Source organism: Falco cherrug, chromosome 1, assembly GCF_023634085.1.
Source record: "Falco cherrug isolate bFalChe1 chromosome 1, bFalChe1.pri, whole genome shotgun sequence".
Classification (NCBI taxonomy): domain Eukaryota; kingdom Metazoa; phylum Chordata; class Aves; order Falconiformes; family Falconidae; genus Falco; species Falco cherrug.
Genome location: NC_073697.1, coordinates 120557699 through 120582174, shown reverse-complemented (window position 1 = coordinate 120582174; position 24476 = coordinate 120557699). Strand labels below are relative to the sequence as shown.

General features: G+C 53.0%; 4 protein-coding genes across 5 annotated transcripts; 2 read left to right on the top strand and 2 right to left on the bottom strand.

The window, feature by feature from the left end:
• The first annotated feature begins 853 nt into the window (after window positions 1-853).
• LRRC59 (leucine rich repeat containing 59) lies at window positions 854-5048 on the top strand. Its single transcript, XM_055725283.1, has 7 exons — window positions 854-1034; window positions 1247-1306; window positions 1822-1980; window positions 2298-2402; window positions 3010-3082; window positions 3549-3722; window positions 4253-5048. The coding sequence occupies exons 1-7, from the start codon at window positions 930-932 to the stop codon at window positions 4495-4497; spliced, it is 921 nt and encodes a 306-aa protein (XP_055581258.1). The 5' UTR covers window positions 854-929; the 3' UTR covers window positions 4498-5048.
• Window positions 5049-5995: 947 nt separating this feature from the next.
• On the bottom strand, window positions 5996-10551 carry EME1 (essential meiotic structure-specific endonuclease 1). Its single transcript, XM_055706054.1, is given in 8 exon segments — window positions 5996-6960; window positions 7316-7505; window positions 7875-7990; window positions 8297-8402; window positions 8642-8760; window positions 9199-9338; window positions 9495-9602; window positions 9684-10551. Coding segments are annotated over 8 exon segments (1776 nt in total). The 5' UTR covers window positions 10513-10551; the 3' UTR covers window positions 5996-6792.
• A 141-nt stretch (window positions 10552-10692) lies between these two features.
• On the top strand, window positions 10693-17572 carry MRPL27 (mitochondrial ribosomal protein L27). Of its 2 annotated transcripts, none has more exons than XM_014286726.3 (4): window positions 10693-10780; window positions 15769-15891; window positions 16629-16696; window positions 17157-17572. In XM_014286726.3, exons 1-4 carry the CDS (start codon window positions 10759-10761, stop codon window positions 17361-17363), a joined length of 420 nt encoding a protein of 139 aa, XP_014142201.2. In that variant the 5' UTR covers window positions 10693-10758; the 3' UTR covers window positions 17364-17572. The 2 variants fall into 2 exon arrangements, with proteins under 2 accessions (XP_014142201.2, XP_055581278.1); XM_055725303.1 differs by having other exon boundaries at window positions 10713-10819.
• On the bottom strand, window positions 17477-23892 carry LOC129737232 (uncharacterized). The gene is made up of 5 exons (XM_055725290.1): window positions 23728-23892; window positions 23108-23229; window positions 21055-21153; window positions 20446-20610; window positions 17477-19132 (listed from the first exon to the last, which is right to left on the bottom strand). The coding sequence occupies exons 1-5, from the start codon at window positions 23807-23809 to the stop codon at window positions 18986-18988; spliced, it is 615 nt and encodes a 204-aa protein (XP_055581265.1). The 5' UTR covers window positions 23810-23892; the 3' UTR covers window positions 17477-18985.
• Between the last annotated feature and the right edge of the window lie 584 nt (window positions 23893-24476).

Genomic DNA, 24476 nt, shown 5'->3' with positions numbered 1-24476 from the left:
CCTTGGCTACCGCTGTGCTGGGCGAAGGCAGGTTTCAGGGTGTCCGGAGTTCTACCCACAACCTAAGAACCAGGGGCAGGTGTCCTGCAGGAGCCGGAGCATCCTTGCAAGGTGCTGCACCCCACGGTTTGCACAAGGGCTCGGGGAATTGAAGGTGACTCCTCACCCTCACCCCGTTACTGGGAAATACTGGTGTGGCTGCGCCCCGGGCTCCTTCTGTGGAGCGCTGGATGGAGCCGGGGGCGCACCCAGAACCCCAGCGGGGCCAGCGAGGCTGTCTGCGGGGGGATGTCGCGATGCGACAGCCCGACAGCGCAGCGCGGGGGCCGGGGCAGCGGCGGCCGCAGCGGTAGGGCCGGGTAGGGGCAGCCGGGGCGGGCCGGCCCCGCACGGCCGGTTGTTCGCGGCGCGGGAGGCAAACGGCCCACACCCGCCGCGGGGGCCCTTCCCTGGGCGGGGGGCGCCTTCCGTCCGCGGGGGGGTCCCTTCCCTCGGCACGGGGAGGGTGTCCTTCCCTCGGGGGGGTCCCTTCTGTCAGCGGGGGGGTCCCTTCCCTCGGCAGGGGGAGGGTGGCCTTCCCTCGGCGAGGGGTGTGTGTGTCCTTCCCTCGGCAGGGGGAGGGGGGTCCCTTCTGTCAGCCGGGGGGTCCCTTCCCTCGGCACGGGGAGGGTGGCCTTCCCTCGGCGGGGGGTCCTTCCCTCGGCGAGGGGTGTGTGTGTCCCTCCCTCGGCAGGGGGAGGGGGGTCCCTTTCCTCGGCGGGGCCGTTTCCCGTGGGAAGACGGCCGGGGGTCTCGGGGCGCTCCGGGCCGCCAGGGGGCGTGCTGGGGCGGGCGGCTGGCGGGGCCCGGTGCGGACGTGGCCGCGGAAGTGTGTGGCGGGGCCGGGCCGCCCGCAGCGTCTGACGGCCGGGCGGGGGGCACCCGGCGCCATGTCGCGGGGCGGCGGGAAGGGGCCGAGCCTGAAGGACAAGCTGGATGGCAACGAGCTGGATCTCAGCCTCTGCGACCTCAACGAGGTCCCGGTCCGGGAGCTGGTGAGCGCCCGCCGGGGCCGGGGCCGCCAGACGCGTGGGAGGAGGGGGCTGCGGCCTGGCCTGCGGGTGCTTGTGGCGTCCCGGCCGGGGGAAGGCCAGAACCGGTGGAGGTGGCCAGGGGGACGCCGGAGAAGCCGCAGGGGCTGAAGCAGCACCGGCAGCAGGGCAGGGCTGCACCCCGGGGCTCACCCCGCGCTTTGTTTCTCTTCCAGGCCGCTCTTCCAAAAGCCACTATATTGGATTTATCCTGCAACAACCTCATTTCCCTGCCGGTAAGGTACCAGAGAGCCTTTGTGGGGACGGGTCTGCTGGAAAGTGTTCAGAAAAGATAACTAGTGCCTCAGTAAAGCCTCCCCGGGAGGTTTGGGGCTGGCGCTCCCCTCACCCTGAGGTGGCGGAATGGCTCGGCCCCAGGGCCAGGCCCGCACTGGGGTGGGTTTGGCAGAGGCGGGAGAGAGGAGGCCTCTGTGCTGGGTGGAGGTTGTAGTTTCAGCTGCCAGAGGGTCCCCGCGCTAACACAGACCTGTCCCCAGCAGTGGAGACTTGGATTTGTTCCCTTGTACAGCCCTACATCACCCTGGCAGTCAGTCTGGGTTATCTGGCCCACTGTTCTCCATCTTCCGAGGCAGAGGAGGGGAGTGATTTACTTCTGTCACAATTCCGTAGTAAATTAAGGATTTGTGGCTTATGTGACGTGCAGGCACTCTCCACATCCTCCCTAATGAGGTTTCCCCATCAAGGTGCTGACAAGCTTTTTTTCTGGGTTTTGTTTGTGTTCGGTTTTTAGTCAGACTTCTGCAGTTTGATGCATCTGGTGAAACTGGATTTGAGTAAGAATCGGCTTCAACAGCTGCCCTTGGACTTTGGCCGCCTGGTCAATCTGCAGCACCTGGACCTTCTGAACAACCGTTTAGTCACCCTGCCAGTCAGCTTTGCACAGCTCAAGGTAAAACACTGTGCTGGGCGGTTATGTAAAGCTTTGGCATGCAGTCCAGGGTCTTGTGATCCTTCTCAAGTTGATTTCTCTGGTAAAGCATCCATCCTGCTGACTACCCGTTCCAAAATTCAGCTGGCTCTGCACCGCAGCTCAGTGGAAATTATCTTGCTTCTATTGAAGATGTCTCTGCTTAAGCTCTCCTTGTCTTCTGTACCTGTTTCATTCATGTGAAAACTAAGTAGTTCTTTGCTTCTGCTTTGGATCTCTCAAGTAATTGCAAGACTACAGTGCTCTTACAGCCTTCCCTTTATCATTTCCTTCTGCAGAACCTGAAGTGGCTGGATCTGAAGGACAATCCTCTGGATCCTGTCCTGGCTAAAGTAGCAGGAGACTGTCTGGATGAGAAGCAGTGTAAACAGGCTGCTGTCAAGGTAAGGAATCTGCTTTTATTCTTTTTTTCCTTACTTGGCTTTGGTGGTGGTGGTTCTTCATCTTTTAGCTTAGTGAGCTGGGCAGCTGCTGCAGCAGTTTGAAGTTTTGTTTAGCCAGTGAGGTGCAGATTCACTGCACTGACTTCACTGCTTCTCTGCCCATAGAGAGCAAACACTGAGCTGAGTAGGATTCTTGTCCATTAGTGGAGTTAAGAGAGGACTAAATGCTGGTTGCCAAGAAAGTGGAGGCATAATCGGACAAAATAATCCATGTCCAGACTTCTAGTCCAGAGCACAAAAATCTCTGAAGAATTTCTGGCAAATTGTAGGCTTTACGTAAATAGAAGTGTTCTGTGATCCTCTGTATCGGCTAGCACCAGTTTCCCACATTTGTTTTTTAATGAAAAGATCTGTTTCTTAACCACAAAGATACATGTGGGAAGGTGTGAGCTCTCCTCCTCTTGGGAGCCATACCTGTAGGGATAAGTCAGGGGTGGTGGTTGGCCCCAGCTGACTGTCCTCAGCTACACTCCAGCTGTTCTGTATTGAACTGACTGTGCAACGAGCCTTCTGCAGAGACCTCAGGTTGTTTTCTTGGACCTTGAAGGTACTGCAGCACATGAAAGCAATCCAGTCGGAGCAGGATCGCCAGCGGCAACGGAAGCTCCAAGCAGAGCGAGGTAAGCACCAGGAGCCCTGACATGCTGTCTGCTGAGGACTGTTCTCAGTCTCTCTTAGGTGCCCAAATGGACTGACTGCCATCTAACAAACTGCTAAAAGTACATGCAACTATGAAAATCCTGAGGACTTAGGGAACAGTGGGATAGAAGGGCTGGAGGGAGAAGGATAGCAGGGGATAACTATGAGATCTCTTGCCTGAATGATAGTTAGCTCTCTAGATGGAATGCACTGTAGATTACCTATTAAAAATACAAAAGAACAACAAAGGATTTATTTTAAGGGAAGCCTAATTCTGAGGGAGCAAAATGCAAGGTATGTCATGTAAAAAAACCACCCAAAGATAAAAGAAGAGAATAGTTACTTGATTGGTTTCCTCTTCCTGATTGGGAACAGAAAAACAGGTAGTAAGGAAGAAGGCAGTCACAACCCTTTACATAAAGGAAAAAAATTCCTATTAATCCCCAGAAATGGAGAAGAAGCGTGAAGCAGAACAACGAGCAAAGGAGGCTCAAGAGAGGGAGCTGAGGAAGCGAGAGAAGGCAGAAGAAAAGGAACGCAGAAGACGGGAGTATGATGCTCAGAAAGCTGCAAAACAGGAGGTGGAAAAGAAAACTAAAAAAGAAACTGTGCAGATCCGAAGTAAGTGGTAGCCATTTTGGGTGGGATTGCATCAGATTTCATCACATTGCGATGCTGCCAGATTTGCTTTCATGCAGCCTAGGTACCGGGAAGTGGTGGAAGTGGAGCAGGGGGAACCTGTATGACTTCTAGTAAGCGCTACTGGTGTTCCCTTTTCCCCTTAATTTGTGTTCCTGGTGAGCTGCTGAGCTACAAGAAAGTTCAGCTGTTCCTAAGGAGAACTTACCTCCACTCATTTCTTTTTAAGTGTACTGACCTGTATGTGCAAAAGCAGGTCTTGTGTTCCACAAAGGTGCTTTACACCCTCTTCAGTGCTGACCATGAAACTAAATTTCAAACTTTTCATCGTAAACAGTTAGATCCTGCACATCTACTTACTGAACAGTTAAGTGATGAAAATTCATGACAAACGACAGCTGCAGCACAGGCTGAAGTATCTCACCCGAACAGCTTGTTTCTGAATGTAGACTATTAAAAAGATACTTGATGTATTCCTCACGTTCTCTGTCTTGTAAACGCCCTCATTACAGAGCCCGCCTCCAGTTCTCGTCCTGCTCAGCCACCCCGGCACAAGCACTCCTGGTCGCGGTCGGTGCTGAGAGTCCTGCTCTTCGTGCTGTTCTGCATCCTCTGTACTTTGGCCGCCTGCAAGCTGACAGAGCTGCAACGTCAACCCCTGTGCATCAGCGTGAACACTCTCTATGAGGATGTGGTAGCCGCTCTTCAAAACCATAAAACCCTGCAAAATATGCTACAACAGAACTCGCAGCAGTGATTGTCCTGGACAGGCACTTGCTTCGTCAGCATCTCCTTCCACCATCTACGCAGCCAGAATTCCTATGGAATTGTGTTCTGATGAAACTGCTTTTAATCAGTCAGCATTGGTTTGCTGCTCCACTCCACCCAGAGCAGAGTTATTGTTCAGATCATCTTTGCCATGCATGTTTCGCAGTTGGCCTGTAACTCCCATTATTTGCCCACATTAACCTAAACTTGCTAATACTTCTTACCTCCACGGGATGTTTACCTAGATGGTGAGACACAGAAAGCTGCCGATCTGTATGAGTGGAAAAAAACAGCCCTTGCGTTATCTGGGTGGCTATAGCTCTATCCTGGAGGTAGGAGGGTTTTAATACATATCCATTCCTTGCTCTCATTTCTATTCCTGCTAAAATTGGTGATACAGCTGTACGGGAGTAATATATTAAGGCCTACTCCAGGACCAATTACAAGTGTGTAGGATGGCTGTGCATCTGTATGTTGGAGTGCAGAAGCTGATTTACTATTGAAAGGAGCTGAATTTTCAATACAACAGTTTTCGCAGCAGTTTGTCTGAACTGGATGTTTATGTTGCTAATGCAGTTTTCTTTACTCGGGTATTTTAGAAACTGTCAAAAAATATTTCAAGAGTAAGTAAGTGTAGTTAGAAATCAGTATTTTAACCAGCTAGTGCTGACAAAGCAGCTGCAGCCGCGGCAGGCAGCACTGGGTGGCACTGTGGCAGCACCACAGGAGCAGACAGGCCAGGGTTTTGCTGGGGGAAGGCTGGGGGGTTTGGTGGTTTGCACCTAAAGAAAACTCACCTGCACAAAGGCCTACAAATGAATTTATAGTTCAGAGAAATCCCGAGGTCTTTCATATCCTTAAGAGCTTTGTGAGCACTAAAATGAAGTGTACGCATAATGTTAAGCGGAGGTTTCAGAGAATATCCATGTGACAGACTCCACTGAGACATCCTACATTAGTTACCAGAATTGCTGCCTCCCATCTAATACCTGGGATTGTTGCTGCTAAGAGTAGTGCCGCAAGGAAAAAGCCTGTAGCATTTCATCCCAAGGTCATCAAGGCAGTAAGCTGTCACCTTTTTGTAACCTAATAGTAAAACTGATTCCCCAAGTATCAACAGAAAAAAGCAACAGCATGAGTCAAAGGAGGGAAGGGCTGCCTGCCTCTGGCTTAGCAGTATGTATTGTTTTCTAAGCTTCCTTGAAACAGTTTTAGGCTTTGCTTTTGGTATTTAACTCATTCTTTAAAAGTTCCTTGCTTAACTCTCCAGAAATGCTCAGAAAAATGGCAAACAACATTCAAAGCAATATTTCCTCTCTGCAGACATTCCTGCCAGCATCTGTTGCTTTGCCATCTTAAGTTTGCAAATGCCAGGCTAATAAGATTTACCAGTTAGGTCAGAAGCGTGCTACTGGCCAGGCAAGGGCTTCGCCAAATACCTGCTTTTTGCTTCGGAGGCATTGTGGTTCCAAAGGGTAACTTCCACACACTGGAAGTTTAATTCACTCTGGGCACTCATCTCCGTAAGTGCTGCTGTTGCAGACCTCAGCTGTCCTTGTGTGCCTGTCCACAAGTGCTAATGGCTTTGTAGACAGGCAAGCATGTTCCCCAATCTAATTAAAAGAAAGCTTTTTCTGCCAACTGTTTAGACCTCATAATTCCAGCACATATAATCAGATTTCAAGACCCTCAATAGATTAAGCCGTCTGGAGACTGAATCAAGGCAGTCTAAATTTATATCTGAAAATTAGTCTTACTCATTCCCATCTGCCAGACTGGAAAACTGACAGTCTTATTTTGTGAGGTAAAGTTCTTCCACCTCACTCGAACAGATGCTGGGGGTGGGGGGGCAGCACCATGTTGCTGTAGCGTTAGGATTTCCAATGTGGCTTCCAATGAGAAGATAACTACTTGCAGTTTAGGGTAGCAGTAGAAAGTATTCAACACGGGGCATACCTGTCTATATTCAAGACAACATGTTACAAAGCAGAGTTTATTATTCAAAATTGTTTATGAAATAGGAGGAATTAGCAATACTATAAACGGTGTCCAATTCACGTTCTGATGATGTTCACCGCCTTTCTTCTGCAAACTCCAGCCGTTCAACAATTTCATCCAACCTTCTTCTGCTACAATAAAGTCTTGAACTTGGATCTTGAACTTAACCCGGACCTTGAACTTTAAACTTGAACTTGGAACAATAACTTAATTATCTAAGCGTTTCTTCCCAGAACAAAACGGAATGCCTAAACCAGTCAAACTGTAACAGCCTCCTTCCCTGGGGCTATGGATTGTAATTCAAATAGAGAGAAGGGTTGTAGGAAGTGGTGGGCTGATCGATTTGTCAGGAGAGGTCCGGTCTAACTGCCTGGAAGGTCCTGCCAGCGCCACTGCACGAAGGGATGTTGACCAGCAGGTTTTCCCGCTCCGGCTCCCAGGTTAGGTTGTAGGCCTAAAATCAACAACAAGGAACAACAGTGTCATCCGTTTGGATACATTGCTCAAAAAAAAATAACCAAAGCTAGGCACCTGTGACTGCTCTACCCTTTCACAACATAATTTTTCACCTGGTCCCTCACCAGGTCTCTTTGGTGAGCCGACAGGCTGATGTGGAACTAGTAGTGCTCCCTCAGGAGCCTGCTCTGTACAGCCAAAAGCAACGGGTGCCAAGGCATCCGTTCCTTTGCTGCCTTACTAAACATCTCCCACAGAATTATCATGTCAAGTACCAGTTACATTATTTCTTCCATGCCTTACGTGTGTTGGCCGTCTGCGCACAGTGCTCTGTATTCCTGAGGCAATCTCACCTGGTACAGAAGCTGAGGAGAAGGGAAGGCAGCCGCAATAGCCTCAGCCATCGCAAAGTTGACCTGCCTAATTTGTTCTAACTGCCTCTTCCAAACTTGCAAGAGACCATTTACAACACGATCCACGTTCGGCCCTCCACAGCACCCCGGACCCGCGTAGAAAGGGAAGTCCATCTCCTCTTTTGCTCGCCTAGGGAGAACAAAGAATGGGAAAGCAAGTAAGACAATGAGGCTATGAAGAAGATCCTATCCCTGCATCTGTCATTGCATTGGCGTCAAATGCTGAAAGTCTGACCCTCTTTTCTTTACATGCATTACCAATTTCCTTGCTTGAGACCCAGATTTCCTACTGAAAAGGGAAACAATCCTGTACTTGGGAGCACTCCTGACACAAGCCAACATGCACACAGAGCGCTATGTTGACACGAGAGAATTCACTTTCTGTCAGCCAGTGAAAAACTGTTGTCCTGAAGTACAGCCATGTAGCTGCTGTTCCCTCCAGTAACTGTGAAAGTGCAGCCTCTACGAAGACATGGCCAAACCTCATCTGCCTGCTCACCTGAATGGTGCTTCAGCTACAGCTTTTGTGAACATGGTGACAAATTCTCCAAGCTCCTCCCAGCTCTCAAACATCTGGATTTGGACTTGTTTGGACACCTGCAGATCCACCAAAGCCTGTAAACCACAAATGGAACAGTTACTCTTGTCACATCGAACACCACTCTTGTCTGAAACAAAAAAGGGACACAGCTTCTTGTTACAGGATGAGAACAGCCACTCTCTCCCCATTTTGGGAACAGTTAACTTAAGGGACTGAAGTATTCAGGGGTGGCATGCCTCCTGCTGGTTAATACCGGTTTAGTGATGTTCCAGCTGCGGCAGCTCTCCAGCGGCAAGCTGTCATCTCTTGATGTCGCCCATTTCTTGGAACAGTGTTCAAACAAGAGATGATGGCTGCATGCCTGTTTTACAGGTACTTACTTCTTGCACATCCCTTCTGGTTATTCCCAGATTTCTCAGGCTTCCCTCTTCCTCTTCTTGGTTTACACTTGCTGCCGCCTGTGGTGGATTCTTTCTTGACTGAATTCTGAGAAACCCAAGAAGAGCAAAGTAAGGCTGGGAACTCTTTCACAGGTATTCCCCAGTGGTCACTGTGGTGACAGGCTGGAGGGGCCTTTGCTTGTGTGTCTGTATAATAGGGGAATAGTTCTGTGTGGGATCACCCCTGAGGCTCCAGCCTTTGCTACAAGGAGTTAATGTAAACGCCTATGGCATTTGTCAAGGCCAGAGACAACACAGAAACTTTTGGAGGGAAAGAAGTTTAACCTGAAATATTCTTCTACTCCAACGACTGCCAATGCGATAATTTTCTGAGGCATCGCCTCCATCATGTAAGTCACGTAGCCCGACAGGGTCGTAAGCTGTCCCGCAGAGCCCTGGGCCACCTGCAAAGAGCAACATAAAAAAGAGGAGTTAAACCATTCTGAGATGCACATGCAAGTGCATCAACCTACGGCTCTGATTCTGCAGATAGGTCTGCAGATGAAAAATTCGGTTGGCGCTGCTCTTTGGGGGCAAGCAGGCAATACTTGATCTGGTATAAATTATGGCAGAAAATTTAAAAACCGTCACACTCGATCTGACCATGTTACCTCTTCAAAACTGTGTGAAAAAATTGTAACTAAGAAAGCAAGCTGGCCAAAGCTTTGTATTGTACAACCCCAGTGGTTTTGATCCACCGATGGCTTCCAAAACCAGATTTCTGGTTTACTGAAGCCATGGCTCCATGCCACATCAAAACCTTCCTGCCGTCAAGAGGGATGGACACCACCACTCTTCCAGCAAGGCACGTTCAAGAGCACAAAAGTTATAAGCACTCTTACTTGTTTGTAATTGTAAACCATGCCCATAAAATCCTCCAGCTGAAGCACAGTCAGGACACGTTCTTCTTCTACGCATTCAGTTCCTGCATCCACCTGTTGGGATATGAAAACAGCCAGACCAAGGGTGTGTTTATCATTCACTCAAACCAGTGCTCCCACTCAGAGGCAGGGAGAAGACAAGAGGGGTCTTTATTTGGCCTGCTAAATACAATGACTGATGAGTGTAAATAACGGGGGTGGGGGGGGGAGGAGGGGGGCAAGAACATTGAGATTTTGCTTGCACACCTGAATTTGTCACCTCCAGCTGATGCTGCACGGAATAGCTTGACTAGCCCCCACACAGCAATAATTTTCAGCCTGCAGAGCCCTGAGGACATGCACTCCACCTGCTTTCTGTAAGAGAACTGAAAGCAACGCACAGGTCAGGCCTGCAGAGCAGAGACAGCACCCAACACAAAGGAGGTGCAGGCTGTGAGGACAAGTACCTGGATCTATCACCACGGCAATGCGTTCCTGGCTCCTCCCTAGCTGCTGGGCTTGTGGCATTTGAGTACGGGCATTCTGCTCCCTCCGCTGCCAGGCATCACCGCGGGCTGCCCCACTGCCCTCTGCACCGAGCCTTGCCTTCTTGGCGGCGGGGGCTTCTTCGAGGAACCCGCTGCTGGCCGTGGAGCTGCCAGGCTGGCCTGAGGGCTCGGAGGGAGAACCCGCCAGCAGGCACTCGCAGAGTCTCTTGGCGCCACGGGGGCTGTTTCGGTTGCCATCGAACACTTGTCCAGATGGCACCTGGGCTACCAGCGGCTCCCTGCTGCCGGGGGCCAGCAGGTGGCTACCATCACTCGGGCCAGCTAGCGCCTCCACGTCCCTGCCGCTGGCGTGGGGGTGCTCAGCAGCTGCCATCCTGCTGGCCAGCACACTCATCCTGAGCCTATCAGGCAGAGGGATGAATTCGTCCTCCTCATCATCATCATCCTGCTCCTCCGTGAACACACCCTCATCCTCCTCCAACAGATAATCCTCAAAATATCCGTAGCCGTACTCATGCTCAAACCCATCACCCCCATCTTCCTCACTGTCCTGCTTGTCGCCCTCACTGTCCTGCTCCTCGCTCTCGCTGGTCTCCTCCACAATCACTTTGGTCACCATCCCCTCCTCAGGAGAGGCAGCCGGGGGCTGCCCCTGCTCCGGCTTGGGGGCCGGGGGTGGAGGCGAGGGCGCCATTGTTGCCGGCTGTAGCAGGGAGCTTCCGATAACCAGCCCGTCCTCAGACTCCGAGTCGTCCAAGACGACGTCGAAGTAGCGCCACGTGGCCATGGCTGCGCACCCTGCCGCGTCGCCCAGGCAACTGAAGCCCCAAGGCTGCGGCGCCCGCCCCTTGAAGAAACCTCGGCCCAGCTCCTATTGGTCCAAACCCGCCGGCATTATGATGCTCTCGGTCGGACCAATCACAGGCCTCCGCTCGCTTCCCAGCGTTCCCGCGGAAGGATCTGGCCAACCACAAGCGCCCCGCTTACGGCCCGGCCGCCCGGCGGAAGGAGAAGTGCTGCGGTGGGAGGGAAAATGGCGTCGCTGTGGCGGTTGTGTGAGTGCGGTGGTATCTCCCGCTTCACCCCTCCGCGGGGTGGGCAGGGGTCCGGCTGGGGCGGAGGCAGCGAGTCGGAAGGGGTGTCCTGGGGCGGTTACTGCTGGTAGCTGGGGGTCGGGGCCTTGACTTTTACCTCAGGTGGGGGCTGGGCGGGGGCCCGAGCGCTACCCCTGCGCGGGGCCTTTGTGCGGGAAGGGGCCTCGGTAGGGGCCGGGGTGCCGCGGGCCAGATCTCTGGATCCCCCTTGCACTGGAGAACCGCCAGGGACGAGGCCCGCACCGCGTCTCGGCGCTGCCGCTGGATCGCGCTCGCAGCGGAAAATTCAGCCTGGGGCAAGCAGGGTTAATGTGCGCTCGGTGGAGACCACACACCCGGCGGTGCGGCTCTCCCTTGCACAGTGCAGTAGGCAGGAGGCTGTTAAAATCCACTTTTTTAATCTAGAAGTGCTAAAGACAAATAACCTCGTGGCTTTTTTTTTTTTTTTTTTTTTTTTGGCAATATCTTGACGTTTTTTCTACTGATTTCCAATGTGACTTCAGTCAAGTTACAAGCTCTCTGTCTCAATTGGCTCTAGACAGCAGCTTTTCCCCATGTCTGTTGCTTTGAGGTTCATTTTTTTGCTTGCAGACTTCTTTTGTGCAGCACAAACTGTAACCCTGGAATCAACCTGTTGAAGGTTTGTTTTGACAAAAGGGAATTGGACTATAATTTTGTACGATTTATGTATATGAAACTGTAACTATCGTCCATCTTTTCCTACTTCCCTGTATTTTTTTAAGTCTCAGAGCCTTTCTTTTACTTAATGGGTAAGCTCTTGAAGTTAATGTTTCCTTGTAGAGCAATTATCCTTTTTGCAGCAGTATTTCTAGCTCTCTGAGTATCTCTGGCAATTTTAACTGGTATTAAATTCATCCAGTGGTTTATTCAGGTTAAGGAAACATGAATGTGATGATAGCCACTGTTGCATACTGACCTGCTGCTTAGGGGCGAAATAGAGGGAGGCGGAAAAATTGGATTTGCCTACTAACTTCTTTTGCATGAAAGGACGTACTGAAGAGACTTACTTATTTTTTTAAGAAGAGCTAATTATATCTCAGTCATTTTTAACAGAAGTTCATGAGAGGCTCAGATTTATTGATAAGAAAACCAGTGTTTTCTGTCACTGTCTTTTGTATAAGGAAGGAGTTTGTGGTGTGGATATTTATGTTCCAGAGAAAATCAGTGTCTGTAAAGACTGATTTTTTTTTTTTTCTTCCTCCTTGACTTGTCCTGATTGTAACTCAAGAATTTGCAGAAAATGCTTTTATTAGTATGTTCAGGATAGCAATTACATATATATAATCATCGAATGGTTTGGGTTGGAAGGGACCCTAAAGATCGCCCAGTTCCCCCCCTGCCCTGGGCAGGGACACCTTCCACCAGCCCAGGGTGCTCCAGGCCCCGTCCAGCCTGGCCTTGGACACTTCCAGGGATGGGGCACCCACAGCTTTTCTGGGCAGCCTGTTCCAGTGCCTCACCCCTCTCATGGTGAAGACTCTCTTTCTGGTATCTAACCTATGTCTCCCCTCTTTCAGTTTAAAGCCATTCCCCCTTGTCCTATCACTAGAAGCCCTTGTAACAAGTCCCCCGCCAGCTTTCTTGTTGGCCCCTTTGGGTACTGGAAGGCTGTCCTAAGGTCTCCCCAGATCCTTCTCCAGGCTGAACAACCCCAACTCTCTCAGCCTGTCTTCCTAGGAGGGGTGCTCCAGCCCTCTGAGCATCTTTGCAGCCTCCTCTGGACTTGCTCCAACAGGTCCATGTCCTCCCTGTGTTGGGGGCCCCAGAGCTGAACGCAGTACTGCACAGGGGGGGTCTCACAAGAGCAGAGCAGGGAAGGAGGATCACCTGCTTGCCTTACTGGCCATGCTTCCTTTTATGCAGACCAGGATTTGGTTGGTTTGCTGGGCTGCAAACACACATTGCTGGGTCATGCTGAACTTCTCATCAACCAACACCCTCAAATCTTTTTCAGGACTGCTCTCAATCCATTCTCTGCCCAGCTTGTAAATGTGCTTGGGATTGCCCCAGCCAACATGCAGGACCTTGCACTTGGCCTTGTTGCTCTTCATGACGTTTGCAGGGGCCCACCTTTTAAGCCTGCCAGGGTCCCTCTGGATGGCAAGCCTTCCTTTGAGCGTGTCAGCTGCACCACAGCTTCGTGTCATGGGCAGGCATGCTAGGGGTGCACTCAATCCCAGTGCCCATGTTGCCGACACAGATGTTAAACAGCACTGGTCCGAGCAGTGACCTCCGCGTGGACATTGAGCTGTTGACTGCAACTCTCGGGTACGACTGTCCAGCCTATTCCTTATCCACCAAGTGGGCAACCCATCAAATCCATGTCTCTCCCGTTAAAAGACAAAGATGTCATGCGGGCCAGTGTCAAAAGATGTGCACAAATTCATTAGTTGCTCTTACTTTGTCCGCCAGTGCTGTAACCCCTGTCACAGAAGGCCACCACATCTGTCAGGCACGATTTGCCCTGAGTGAATCCATGTGTTCTGTCATCAGTCATCATCTTATTTTCCATGTGCCTTAGCATAGTTTCCAGGAGGATCTGCTCCATGATCTTGCCAGGCACAGAGGTGAGGCTGACCAGCCTGTAGTTCCTCAGGTCTTCCTTCTTCCCTCTTTAAAAATGAGGGTTATGTTTCCCCTTTTCCTGTCAGTGGGAACTTCACTGGACTGCCACGTCTCCTCAAGCACGATGGACAGTGGCTTAGCCACTTCATCCGCCAGTTCCCTCTGGACCCATGGATGCATCTCATCAGGTCTCATGGACTTGTGCACCTTCAGATTCCTTAGATGGTCTTGAACCTGATCTTTTACAGTGGGTGGTTCTGTATTCTCCCCGTCCCTGCTTTTGCCTTCTGTGACTTGGGCTGTGGGGCTGCAGCATTTGCCTGTGAAGACTGAGGCAAAAAAGTCCTTGAGTACCTCGGCCTTCTCCGTGTCCTGGGTAACCAGGTTTCCCATTTCCTTCCAGAGAGGGCCTGCATTTTCCCATCTCCCTTTTATCATGATGTACCTATAGAAAGTTTTCTTGTTGCCCTTGATATACTTGGCCAAATGTAATTATTTCGGGGCTTTAGCTTTCCTAACCTGAACCCTGGCTGATGGGGCAGTTTCTTTGTATTCCTCCCAGGCTACCTGTGCATGCTTCCACCCTCTGTAGGCTTCCTTTTTATGTTTGTCCAGGAGCTCGTTGTTCATCCATGCAGGCCTGCTGGTGGTTTTGCCTGATTTTCTCTTTGTTGGGGATGCATTGCTCCTGAGCTTGGAGGAGGTGATCCTTGAATATTAACCAGCTTTCTTGGGCACCTCTTCCCCCCAGGACTTGGTACTCTTCCAAGCAGATCCCTGAAGAGGCCAAAGTCTGCCCTCCTGAAGTCGAGGGTAGCAAGCTGGCTGTGCACCCTGCTTGCTGTCCTAAGGATCTTGAACTCAACCATCTCATGGTCACTTCAGCTTGAGCTTCACATTCGCCACCAGCCCCTCCTTGTTGGTGAGAACAAGGTACAGTATAGCACCTCTCCTCATTGGCTCCTCTGTCACTTGGAGAAGGAAGTTACCATCAACGCATTCTGGGAACCTCCATGAGGACCAGAGCTTGTGAACATGCAGCAGCTTCTGTCTGTAGAGGGCCCCATCCATGCAGTCTTCCTGGTCAGGTGGCCTCTAGCAGACCACCGCTATAATGTCACCTGTCCCTGCCCTCCCTTTAATCCTGACCCATAAGCTCAAGGTCAGTTACTCACCCATCTCCAGGTGGAGCTCCATGCACTCCAGGTGGAGCTCCATGGCAACACCCCCTCCTCGTCTCCCCTGCCTGTCCTTTCTGAAGAGCCTGTACCCTTCTGTTCCAACAGTCTACTCCTAGGAGCCATCCCACCACATCTCTGTGATGCCAGTAAGATCACAGCCCTGCAGGTGTGCACAGGTCTAACTCCTCTTGTTTATTCCCCATGCTACATGCATTTGCATAGAGGCATTTAAGTTGGGTCCCTGAGGAATCTTGACTTCCTGGCTGGAATTCCTTTGTGCTGCTCTTCAGGTGCTTTCCTGCTGACTTACCATCCCTCTCCAGGCTCTGGGCATCTCTTGCTGGCATTGGCATCAAACTGGTAGGAGCGGGAGAGACTGAAGTTCCTCTCCCCAGAAACTTTAGTCTAAAGCCCTTTTCACTAGCTTGGCAAGCCTACGACCGAAGATGTGCTTCCCCTTCTCTGTCAAATGGACCCCATCAGCCCCCAGTTGAGCACTCAAAGCGAGTCCCGTGGTCCAAGTGGCTGAACCTCTAGCTCTAGCACCACTCCTACAACCATTTGTTGGTTCACCACATTTGACTGGCCCTTGCAAACCCCTTCCCTTTGATCGGGAGGACTGACCAAAAAACTACCTACCCAGAGTCCCTTACCACTACTCCCAGGGCTCTGTAATCCTTGAGACTCCTCACACTGCTCCTGGCTGTATCACTAGTGCCCACTTGAATACGTGCTTATATATTGTCTTGAATTGGAATCTTCTCATTTGTTAGATTTCAAAATATTGCTAAGTAAATGCCATTGAGTCAAAGGGGAAACTGAAACAGAGATCACAACTTGTCTTTTTTCAAAGCAATATAAGGCCAGTCCACAGCAACCAGTAACATTTATACCTCCTTTGACAAGGCCTTGCTGAAACATGAATTTGTGCATATCCTTTAACATCGTTGCCGAGTGTTTTATTCCTCCCTGGGCAGTAACTGTACTTGAGATGTGGCCTCTTTGCTGGGGACTTAGGCCGTGGTGGTCCAATTATGGTTTGTCTTAGAAGTACTTCTCCTCCCTCCCATCCCTGGGCTTTCTGTTGCCTTTAGTTTTAAAGCCTGTCTTAACTGTTAGCCTTTAAACCTGAAAAAGAATAGTTTTTTTCAGCTGATGTTTTTTTTCCTCCTCCAAACCTAGTTTTAACTACTCCCCAGACAAGCCTGGTTGTCATCAGATGTGCTTCTAAGAAAACTGGAGGCAGCTACAAAAATTTAGGTGGTCGCAGCCCTGGCAAGCGCTATGGATTTAAAAAAGTAGACGGTAGGTCTGAGCGTCTGCTGAGTCTTATTGGCATTTCATTGGGTTCTTCACAGTTTCTCCCCGGGTACTGGTGTCAGTTGTTATTTCAGGAGGAGGTGGCCAGGGCAGCTTCCAAGAGAATGGAAAGGGAAGGTTCAGTGAAACCTGGTGATCAAGGGTAGCCGCCGGCAGGAGGGCAGGGTGAGTCAGCCTCCCTCCCAGATGGGCCTGCGAGCGGCCAGCTGAAATTGCCTGCAGAAAACCTCCTTTGATTCTAACTTTGCCTCTCTGGAGCGCCTGGGAGGAGGGTACACTGTGGGACACGTAATAACTTAAGTGCACTTTCCCCCCATGCTGTGGTGAAAAGCTGGGCATTTTAGGTGTTTACAAAGGGGAGAATTATGAGGCTGAGCAGAAGCCAAAGTACAGATTCTTGCAGCCGAGTGCTTAATAATTATTAGCTTTGCTGATGAAAACTTATCCATGTGAAAGGTAATAAAACAAATGCCTTCAGCAACCAGAAAATGCCTTGTACCCTAGAAGTAATCTTTTCAAAGCCTAGGATTGCTTTTTGCCATTGTATATCAATTGCCTTTCGTTTCTCCCCAAGAGCATTTCTGTTTATATGCTTTTAGCATTTGAAGTAATTATTTCTTAGAAAATTCCCACAGAAAGCTGGGGTTTGGAACAGTTTGTGTTCTGCCAGGGCCTCAGGGAGCTCCATTTCTCTGCAGTCTGACTCTGTCACTCTGTTGCAGGTGCATTTGTGCATGCAGGCAACATTCTGGCTACGCAGCGGTTGATACGCTGGCATCCAGGGGCTCATGTAAGTGGTTTTGTATCTCTTCATTCGTTCTCAGAAACAGCAGCCCACAACAGAGTGCTGTCCTCAGTGCCTTCTCTCTCTCAAGCTTGTTCTTAATGCTCTTTCTTATATTCTATGTCAACCTGAAGCTGGGTTTCATTGCCTGGTATTTCTTGGTCACAGAGCTCGCTCACACCTGTGCCCATGTGACTCGGGAAAGGTCTGAAAGTTCTGGAAATCCCAAAACGCTTCTGTAACCTAACTGTGTGCTTGTGCTTCAGGGTGGAATCGGTATCTCCTCCCTTGTAACGAGCACTTTTGCATATGGATTGCTGGAAGCAAGTAGTGTGGTTTTATTTTGAAATACAAAGCAACAGATGCTGTTGAAGGCAGGATATCAAACAAGGCAGGCCAATGATCAGATCTGCTTTAGTGGTGGACCTCCAGCCTTCCCTTTCTAACAGTCCTCATCCTCTTCCAGGTGGGGATGGGCCGTAACAAGACGCTGTATGCCCTGGAGGATGGGATTGTGAGATACACCAAAGAGGTCTACGTACCTCTGCCCCGCAGCAGTGAGAGCAGGGAAGTGATCTGTCGTCTACCCAAAGGAGCGGTTCTTTATAAAACCTTTATCAATGTTATCCCTGTCACAGAAGTAGGAAGCTTTAAACTCGTCACCATGCTCTGAGCCTCCTATGTCACATAGGGAGGGACGGGAAGGAGCGACTGGGACAGACCACCACAGCTGGACTGGCATGAGAGGACAATATTATTCTAGCTCTGAAGATACCAGTGTAGGACTTCTTGCTCCTAAAGCACGTGTGGTCAGTGTTCAGGCACTGGGATTACCTGCCAGCATTTGTAAGAGTGATTAATAAATGCTGTGGGGCTGCTGAAGGTCTTGGCTGTTCACAGAACGTGTTACTTCTGATCATTTAATATCTGGAGCTGCCTTCCTTTGGAGAGCCTGTCCCATTGCGCCACTGGATGAGTTCTCTCTACACTCACTCCTCTGTCAGTACCCGTCCCTAATAATCTCTTCTATTTTTAACTCACTCTTAGACATTACTGTTACATTTGTACCTTCATTCAGAATACTGCAGAACAGATCCTTTTTCACTGGCACCTCAGTCTGCATCCCAGGAAATTATTTTTTTTTCCTTCTAACTCACCTCAATGATTAACTCCAATAGCTGAAAGCATTGCATTTACTAGCCACGTGAGGCGAGTTCACAGTCTAACTCATGACTAATTTTAGAGTGCCTGGTAAGATGCATAAGACTGGGTGGTATTTGAAGCTCAGTGGCTGGAGGTGTATCAGAAAGCCATAATGCAGAAGGCTTCCCTTTTAGTCTTCCAAGTCATTCCGTGACATTTTTGAGTTTATATTGCTTGAAAGAAAGGAGCCCAAATGCCTTGTGGCCAAACTGATCTAATTTTATCTACAGGTTTGTAAATACTATGAAATGTTGTCTCTGCAGTAGAAAACAGGTTATCAAAATCTGTGATGCTGACATTATTAGATTATCTGCTCTGCAGAAGGAAACTGGGTAAACTGGGTCAGCCACGTGTGTCCACCTTTGTTTTATGTTTGTCGTGGAGACCACCAGCTATATTGTCCACACTTCTGTCCTTTCCCAGCTTGCATATCCAGTCACACAGTTCATCTTGGTGGTCAGTGTTTGCATACAGCAGGTGACACAGCCCCTAGAGCCTCTCAGTCTTGAGCTGAAGTCCCCACAAAATTGCTCTCCATCACAGAGGACCACACAGGAGCACACAGCAATGCTCTGATCAGATTGGTTCTGCCTCTCAGGTGAGGAGTCCCACCTGGCAACCAACACACTGATAAAGTAAAACATTTTATAACCTAAGAAAGAAGTGGAATAGCACGACGTGACCACTGAGGTCTGACCCTTGGCACGGCTGGCAGCGCTTGCCTCACGGAGGTGGATATGCCAGCTGCCTGGAGGAGCTCTGGCTGAGCAGACCTTCACCTTGGCTTTGTCCCCTGTGTCAAAGCAAGCAGCTGGTCTGTCTCCTTTGGCCACAGCACGTTTGCCAGAGAAGAGCAAACAGGCACCCCTGGCTGCTCCGCTTGGAGCTGGAGAGCTGGCGTTGGCTCCATGCTTGTCCTTGTGCTGCAGGAGGGACGGTACTGCTGCCTGGGGTCTGACTTGCCTGTGTCTTGGCCGAGTGTGAATCTGGGTGAAGGTCTGACGTTTGGCCGTTCCCTGCAGACCAGAATGATGCCACAGGCACTTCTGTCACTGACACCATGGGTGGAAGCAGTGTGCTGAGGCCGAGGCCTCACACGGCTGTGTTTCGCTGAGTTTGGTAGCTGACAGGGGCCTGGAATGGGTCTGACACGCCACGTCTGTCCAGGGTCTCGGAGCTCATTACTGTTCCTGAGAAAGCTGGAGGGTGCCTCAAAGCATGCTCATAGGGAGGCGGCATCTATTGAGGAGAGAGGAAGAACATCACAGTGGATCAGCAATAACCAGGAGATTATCCCACCTCTTCTTACAGAGCAGATGACAGGGCTCACAACTGCCACCAGCCTGAACCGAAATTCCTGCAGCCCTCAGAGCAGCAGGCTGCTGGCTAGATGAGGTGAGTGCTTACACTGCTTTTGCAACACAGCAGGGCAAAAAGCCACTGGAGAGGCACATTCCCCCCGCTGCCCCCTCACCCTCTCTGTGCTGGGTTCCTGCTCTTCCCTGTTCCCCTTCAAGGACTTGCTGCTAGTCACAAGGCCAGAAAGGCCCTGATTTCTGTTACGAGAGGACTGTTGTTTGCCTGCCTTTGACCAAGGATCGATTACTGGGGTGTATACAAGCACCTACAAACCTGGCTTTCTACCCAGGTTTTGACAGTCTCACTGCACAGCAGCAGGTGAGCCTCTGGGCTGTTGCTAGCCCAGCTCTGCCAAAATAAACTAACTTTCTCTCCGGTAATGAGCAACGGGAGTGGCACAGGGATATTGTGGAAGAGCCCCTGCTGTAGTTCATCCATTGCTCATCTTTGGGGCCTTACTCTCCTGTGCCCTCAGTGCTCTGGTTTCAGGGCAGGTATCGTTAGTTACGGCTCCAAACACCGAGCAGCAAGTGCTGACCATGCCAGACGTTACGGTACAACTTTAAGAGCTCCAGATCCAGGTAAATCAGTGAACCTTTAGTGCTGTGCTCAGGGTTTCAAATGTCTCTGTTTCGCTTTAGTCAGTAAGGGCTTTTTGGTCGACAGGAGGCTCTTGGGACGCTGCTGCAGGACTGACTGGGCAGATGCACTCGCTTGTCTCTGTTCTATTGCAGGAGCGCAAATCTGAAATGTCATAACAGGCAAAGCCTCCTGCTCATAACTAAGCCATAAACACTTATTGAGGAGCATCCCAGAGGTGTCACACAGGGAGAAGGGACCAAAAAATTATGGAAGCCTTACAGATCTAAAAATAACATTCCCAGCTTGGACTTGCACCGAGGGGATGATCCAAAGGGCCTGCCCTTTCGGCAGCAGCTCTGCCCTGCCTCCCGGCATTTCTGCCAACGTGCTGGGAGAGCTTGATCATTAACCAGCACAATGTACACCAAAGGAGCCTCCTGATACACTCCGTGCCCTTCTCAGAGATAAAGGCTATCAGAGCAAGGCAATCGCAGAGAACAGAGTCCTTAGCTACTGCAAATTGCTGAAGCAAGTCCCAGGTACAGACCAGAGCAGGGGGGACTGCCCCCGTGCCTCTGCCAGCACCCTTGTGCAGGGGAGAGAGCACTCACCTCCTGGGAAGGCTCTGCCCACAGCCCAAACCTCTCGGCAATCATCTGATGGATTTCCCGCTGGCGATCTTTCTTCCGCACGCTCTCGTAGCTTGGCAAACGAGGCTGCTCCCAGGAAGGCAGCTGGTAACTGCTGGGGGGTCCGACACAGAACAGCTCGTCTCCCTAGAAATGCCCAGCCCAGAAGAGAAAGGTCAGTGTGGCGGTGCCTCTACTGGAAGTTCACAGCCTGGTGCATCTCGAGTTACTTCAGGGTTCAAAGTTGTGCGTGCCCTTCCTTAAACCTGGAGAGAGGAAATCCTCCCTCCCCGGAGGTAATTACACCATGACCTGCTTTGCCAGATCCCAAGCCCCGAGGAATCTGCCTGCCACTTCACACTCAAATACCTCAGGGCACCATGGTGTCCTCTGCGGCACCCCTGCCTGCCCCGCCCCCCAGGTTTTTATGTCCAGGCAACACTTCCCAAAGTTGCTCCTGCTGTCCAGCATCTTCTCCCTATGCCCCAGGAGCTCTCCAGCTCCCCACAGCCACAGCCTCTTTTCCAAGATCATCAGGATCTTCGCTACAGTTTCCCCCCCTTGAGCTCCCATCAGGGACCCAGCTGTCACCTGCACGCCAGGGTTCTCAGCAGCACTCTCCAGCCGTGACGTTCCACACTGGGGACCCACCAGCCGCTGGCTGCTGCTGAAGTAGGGCGGGGGACAGTCCTGGAACGAGGGGTGCAGGAGCACGACGTGAGCAAAGGTGAAATCCCTCCCATCCCACCCAGCAGCAAAGCAGAGCTCAGCCAGCTCACACGGGACAGCCTGGGAAGCGGGACGGGGGAAGAGCGACCTCTGCACATTTGGCTGACACGGCTGTGCCAGCCTCTGCGGGCTGGTTCACCGATGCCAACAGCCCAGGCACCTCCTCCGTGGGCAGCGCAGGGCCTGCACTAAGCGCCTGAGGCAGCTGGCACCGCTGAGCAGCACAGCCAGAGGGCTGGCAGCCTGGGCCGGCTTTCATTCACACTCAGCAGAACCGTCTCTCTTTGAGGAACAACAAAAAAAAAACCCAACCCAACCATTCTGCTGGTGTAGATAAGAGCGCCGTCACATGCTCAGGGTTACTGAATTTGTAAACTCTTATCTGCCAAGGTAGTCATTTCAGGATAATATAGCAAGCAAATCCTCAGAGCAATAGCTGTTCTGTTCGTGAATCAAGTTAAACTCGATTCCCTGTCAAGGTGTTGAGCAACAATGAGCCGAGATCCCTGTCATGAACAGCAGCCCTGGAGCCAGAGCCAGGACTGAAGCCATGGGCTGTTCCTCGCTCTCAGAAAAGTCCCATCTCTGCCAACAGAAAACAGCCCAGAGGCTCCCAGAGCAACCAGGGATCTGCAGGGAGGACTACGAATGACAGATTTACTTTTGCTCTTAACAACTTTTGCTCTTAACATTTGTCTCGGCCCTGCAGCGCAATTACAGAAGCCGCAGGAAACTAGGTTGGCTGGGAACACAACTGTTTGTTTTAATAACTGATGAGCAAAGCCAGCGCAACTACACCTGATGAAAAGCTGCCTCACACTACAACTGCTTCGTTTTTTCTGATAGAAACACATCCTATATATGTTCCCCTTCCATTTATAGTTCTTTGCATCCACATCCATCTGTCCACACAGCCCTTTGCTAAAGGCGAGATGCCTTCTCCTTTACCCGCCCACCCGAGCCAGGCCCAGGCGCGGCGGGGGCCCTGCAGCTCAGGGCACATCCTGCACCGCCGCGGGGAGCAGCTCTGCAGGACGAGGAGCACAGCATCGCAGCACAGCATCGCAGGCCAGGCGGCGGGGAGGAAGAGGGGGAGAGGAGCAGAGGCAGCAATGCAGGCAGGGGACACCCCATTCCCACTGTCATTTCTGCTGGGGACTTCCCAGCCTGTGCCAGACTATCAGAACTGCCTTTCACAGCCTCTGCCAGCCGAAGCCAAATGTCCCCTAATCTGCCGGGGCCCCTGGAGCGGCACGTGCAGGTGCAGCCCTCCCCTCGACAGCCAGCCCTGCAGCTTGGGAGGCCGAGCTTTCCCCAGGCAGCCACCCTCACCAAAGCAGCGCTGGCTGAACACGCTGTGCTTTTTTCCATCACCACCTTCCCCGCTTGAAAGCCAACCCCAGGAAATTACAGATGCAAGTGAAAGGGCTTTGTGTCTCCCTGCTCCGCGTGGGGAAGCCTTGCACAAGAGAGCCGGTTATCAGGGATGTGAGCGATGTGAGCGGTAGCGAGTGGCTTTGTCCGCCTTAGTCCTGAGCTTCCAGCCCCCTTCCCCGCTGGGCCCCTTCCCTGTAAAGCGGAGCCGGACACAGGAGTGCGCCAGGGGAGGGGGACACCCCTCGTGAGCTGTGTGGGGAGCTGGGGGGCTGGCTAGTGAGCAGCCTTGGGGATGGTACCCCCAGCAGCACAGTCTGGCAGGGTCGGAGGGATGGATCTCTGGGACAGAGCGGGAACAAGGTCCCACGGCAGCACAGCCTGGCAGGCTTGGATGCATGGATGGGTCGCTGGGACAGTGGGAACAAGGTCCCACTGCCATCAGCAAGCCCGGCCAGGCTACCGGGGACGGGGGAGCCCGGCGGTGCAGCCTCACGGCTCCCAGCGCCAGGGAAGCAGAGCCGGGCGGGGGGACACTCACATACTGGCTGGGAGTCCGGAAGAAGCGGCAGGAGCAGAGGAACTGGCAGCACATGGGGTCCCGGTGGTACAGGAGCAGCAGCAGGATGAGGATGGCCACGATGAAGACGGAGGTGGACACGGCTGCCGGGGAAGGGAGAAAAGGCGACTGAGCCGGTGGCCCAGCGAGCCCAGCGCCCTGGCTGCCGCCCCCCGCCCCTCCGGGCGCCTCGGCAGACCCCTTGGAAAAGCCCCAGCGAGGCCAATGTCGCCTCCGCCCGCCTCGGGCTGCCCGAAGCGCCGCCCTGCGCAGCGCCCCGCTCCTCCCGCCAGACTCGGGGCGGCCTGCGGGGCCGGGGGGGCTCAGCCCATCCCGGGGCTGGCGGCTCCCGGTCAGCACGGCGGTAGGGCGCTCCGACCTCCCGGGGGCCCGCGGCTCCCAGCCAGCCCACCCGGCACCGCCAGCCCCTGCCGCCGCGGGGGCCCGCAGAAGGGCCGGGGGTGCAGCCAGCGCCCCCCCGGGGTAGGGGAGAGCCGCCTCGCCGGCGCAGCTCGGGGCTGCATCGCAAGGCAACGGCGGAGGCCGATCCCGCACGGCAGCGGTCGCCCCCGCCCGGCCCCGCTCGCGGCCCCGCCACTCACTCGCGGCGATGACGATGGCCAGGACGTTGCTGTCCATGGCCGCGGCCGCCGTGTGCGCCGAGGCCTCGCTGGGGTGCGCCATCCCCGCTCCGCCACCGGCAGCCCCTGCCCGCTGCACGCGGGGCCGGGCCGGGCGGGACCGGGCGGGCGGGACCGCGCACGCAGCGCGGCCGCAGCGGCACCGGGACAGGCCCCGCCCCGCCGGCCCTCATTGGCCGCCGCACCGCCCCCCCGGCCCTATTGGCGGCGGGCGGGACCGGCTGCAGGCCGCGGGCGGAGGCGGGGCGGCGGTTGCCGTGGCGACGCGGCGGGGCGGGCCCCGGGCGGGCACAGCCGCGCTGCGAGGGCGGCCCCGGGCCGGTGCGCTCCCGCCCGGGCCCCCGTCCCGTCCCCTCCGGCGACAAGCGGCCCTCGGCGGAGCCACGCCCGGGCCAGCGCAGCCCCACGCCGCCCCGTGCCGGGATTACCGGAGCACCACTGGCCCGGCCGGGCTCAGCGGGAGGGGCTGGCCCCAGCGCTGCCCCGCTGCCGGGGAGGGAGCGCCGGGCTGGGCTGCGGGAGGCTCCCAGCCCTCGCCCTCTCTTCCAGCCCCGCGGGCACCGGGGCGCGCCCCTTCATTAGCTAATTAATACCTTTACGGAAGTGCCACGGCAGCGGCGGCACCCGCAGGGCCCCTGCTGCCCGGCCCGGCAAACCAGCGGGCGGCTCCCGCTGCTCCGCGGGGGAAACGCGGGGCCGGGGGTGACCAG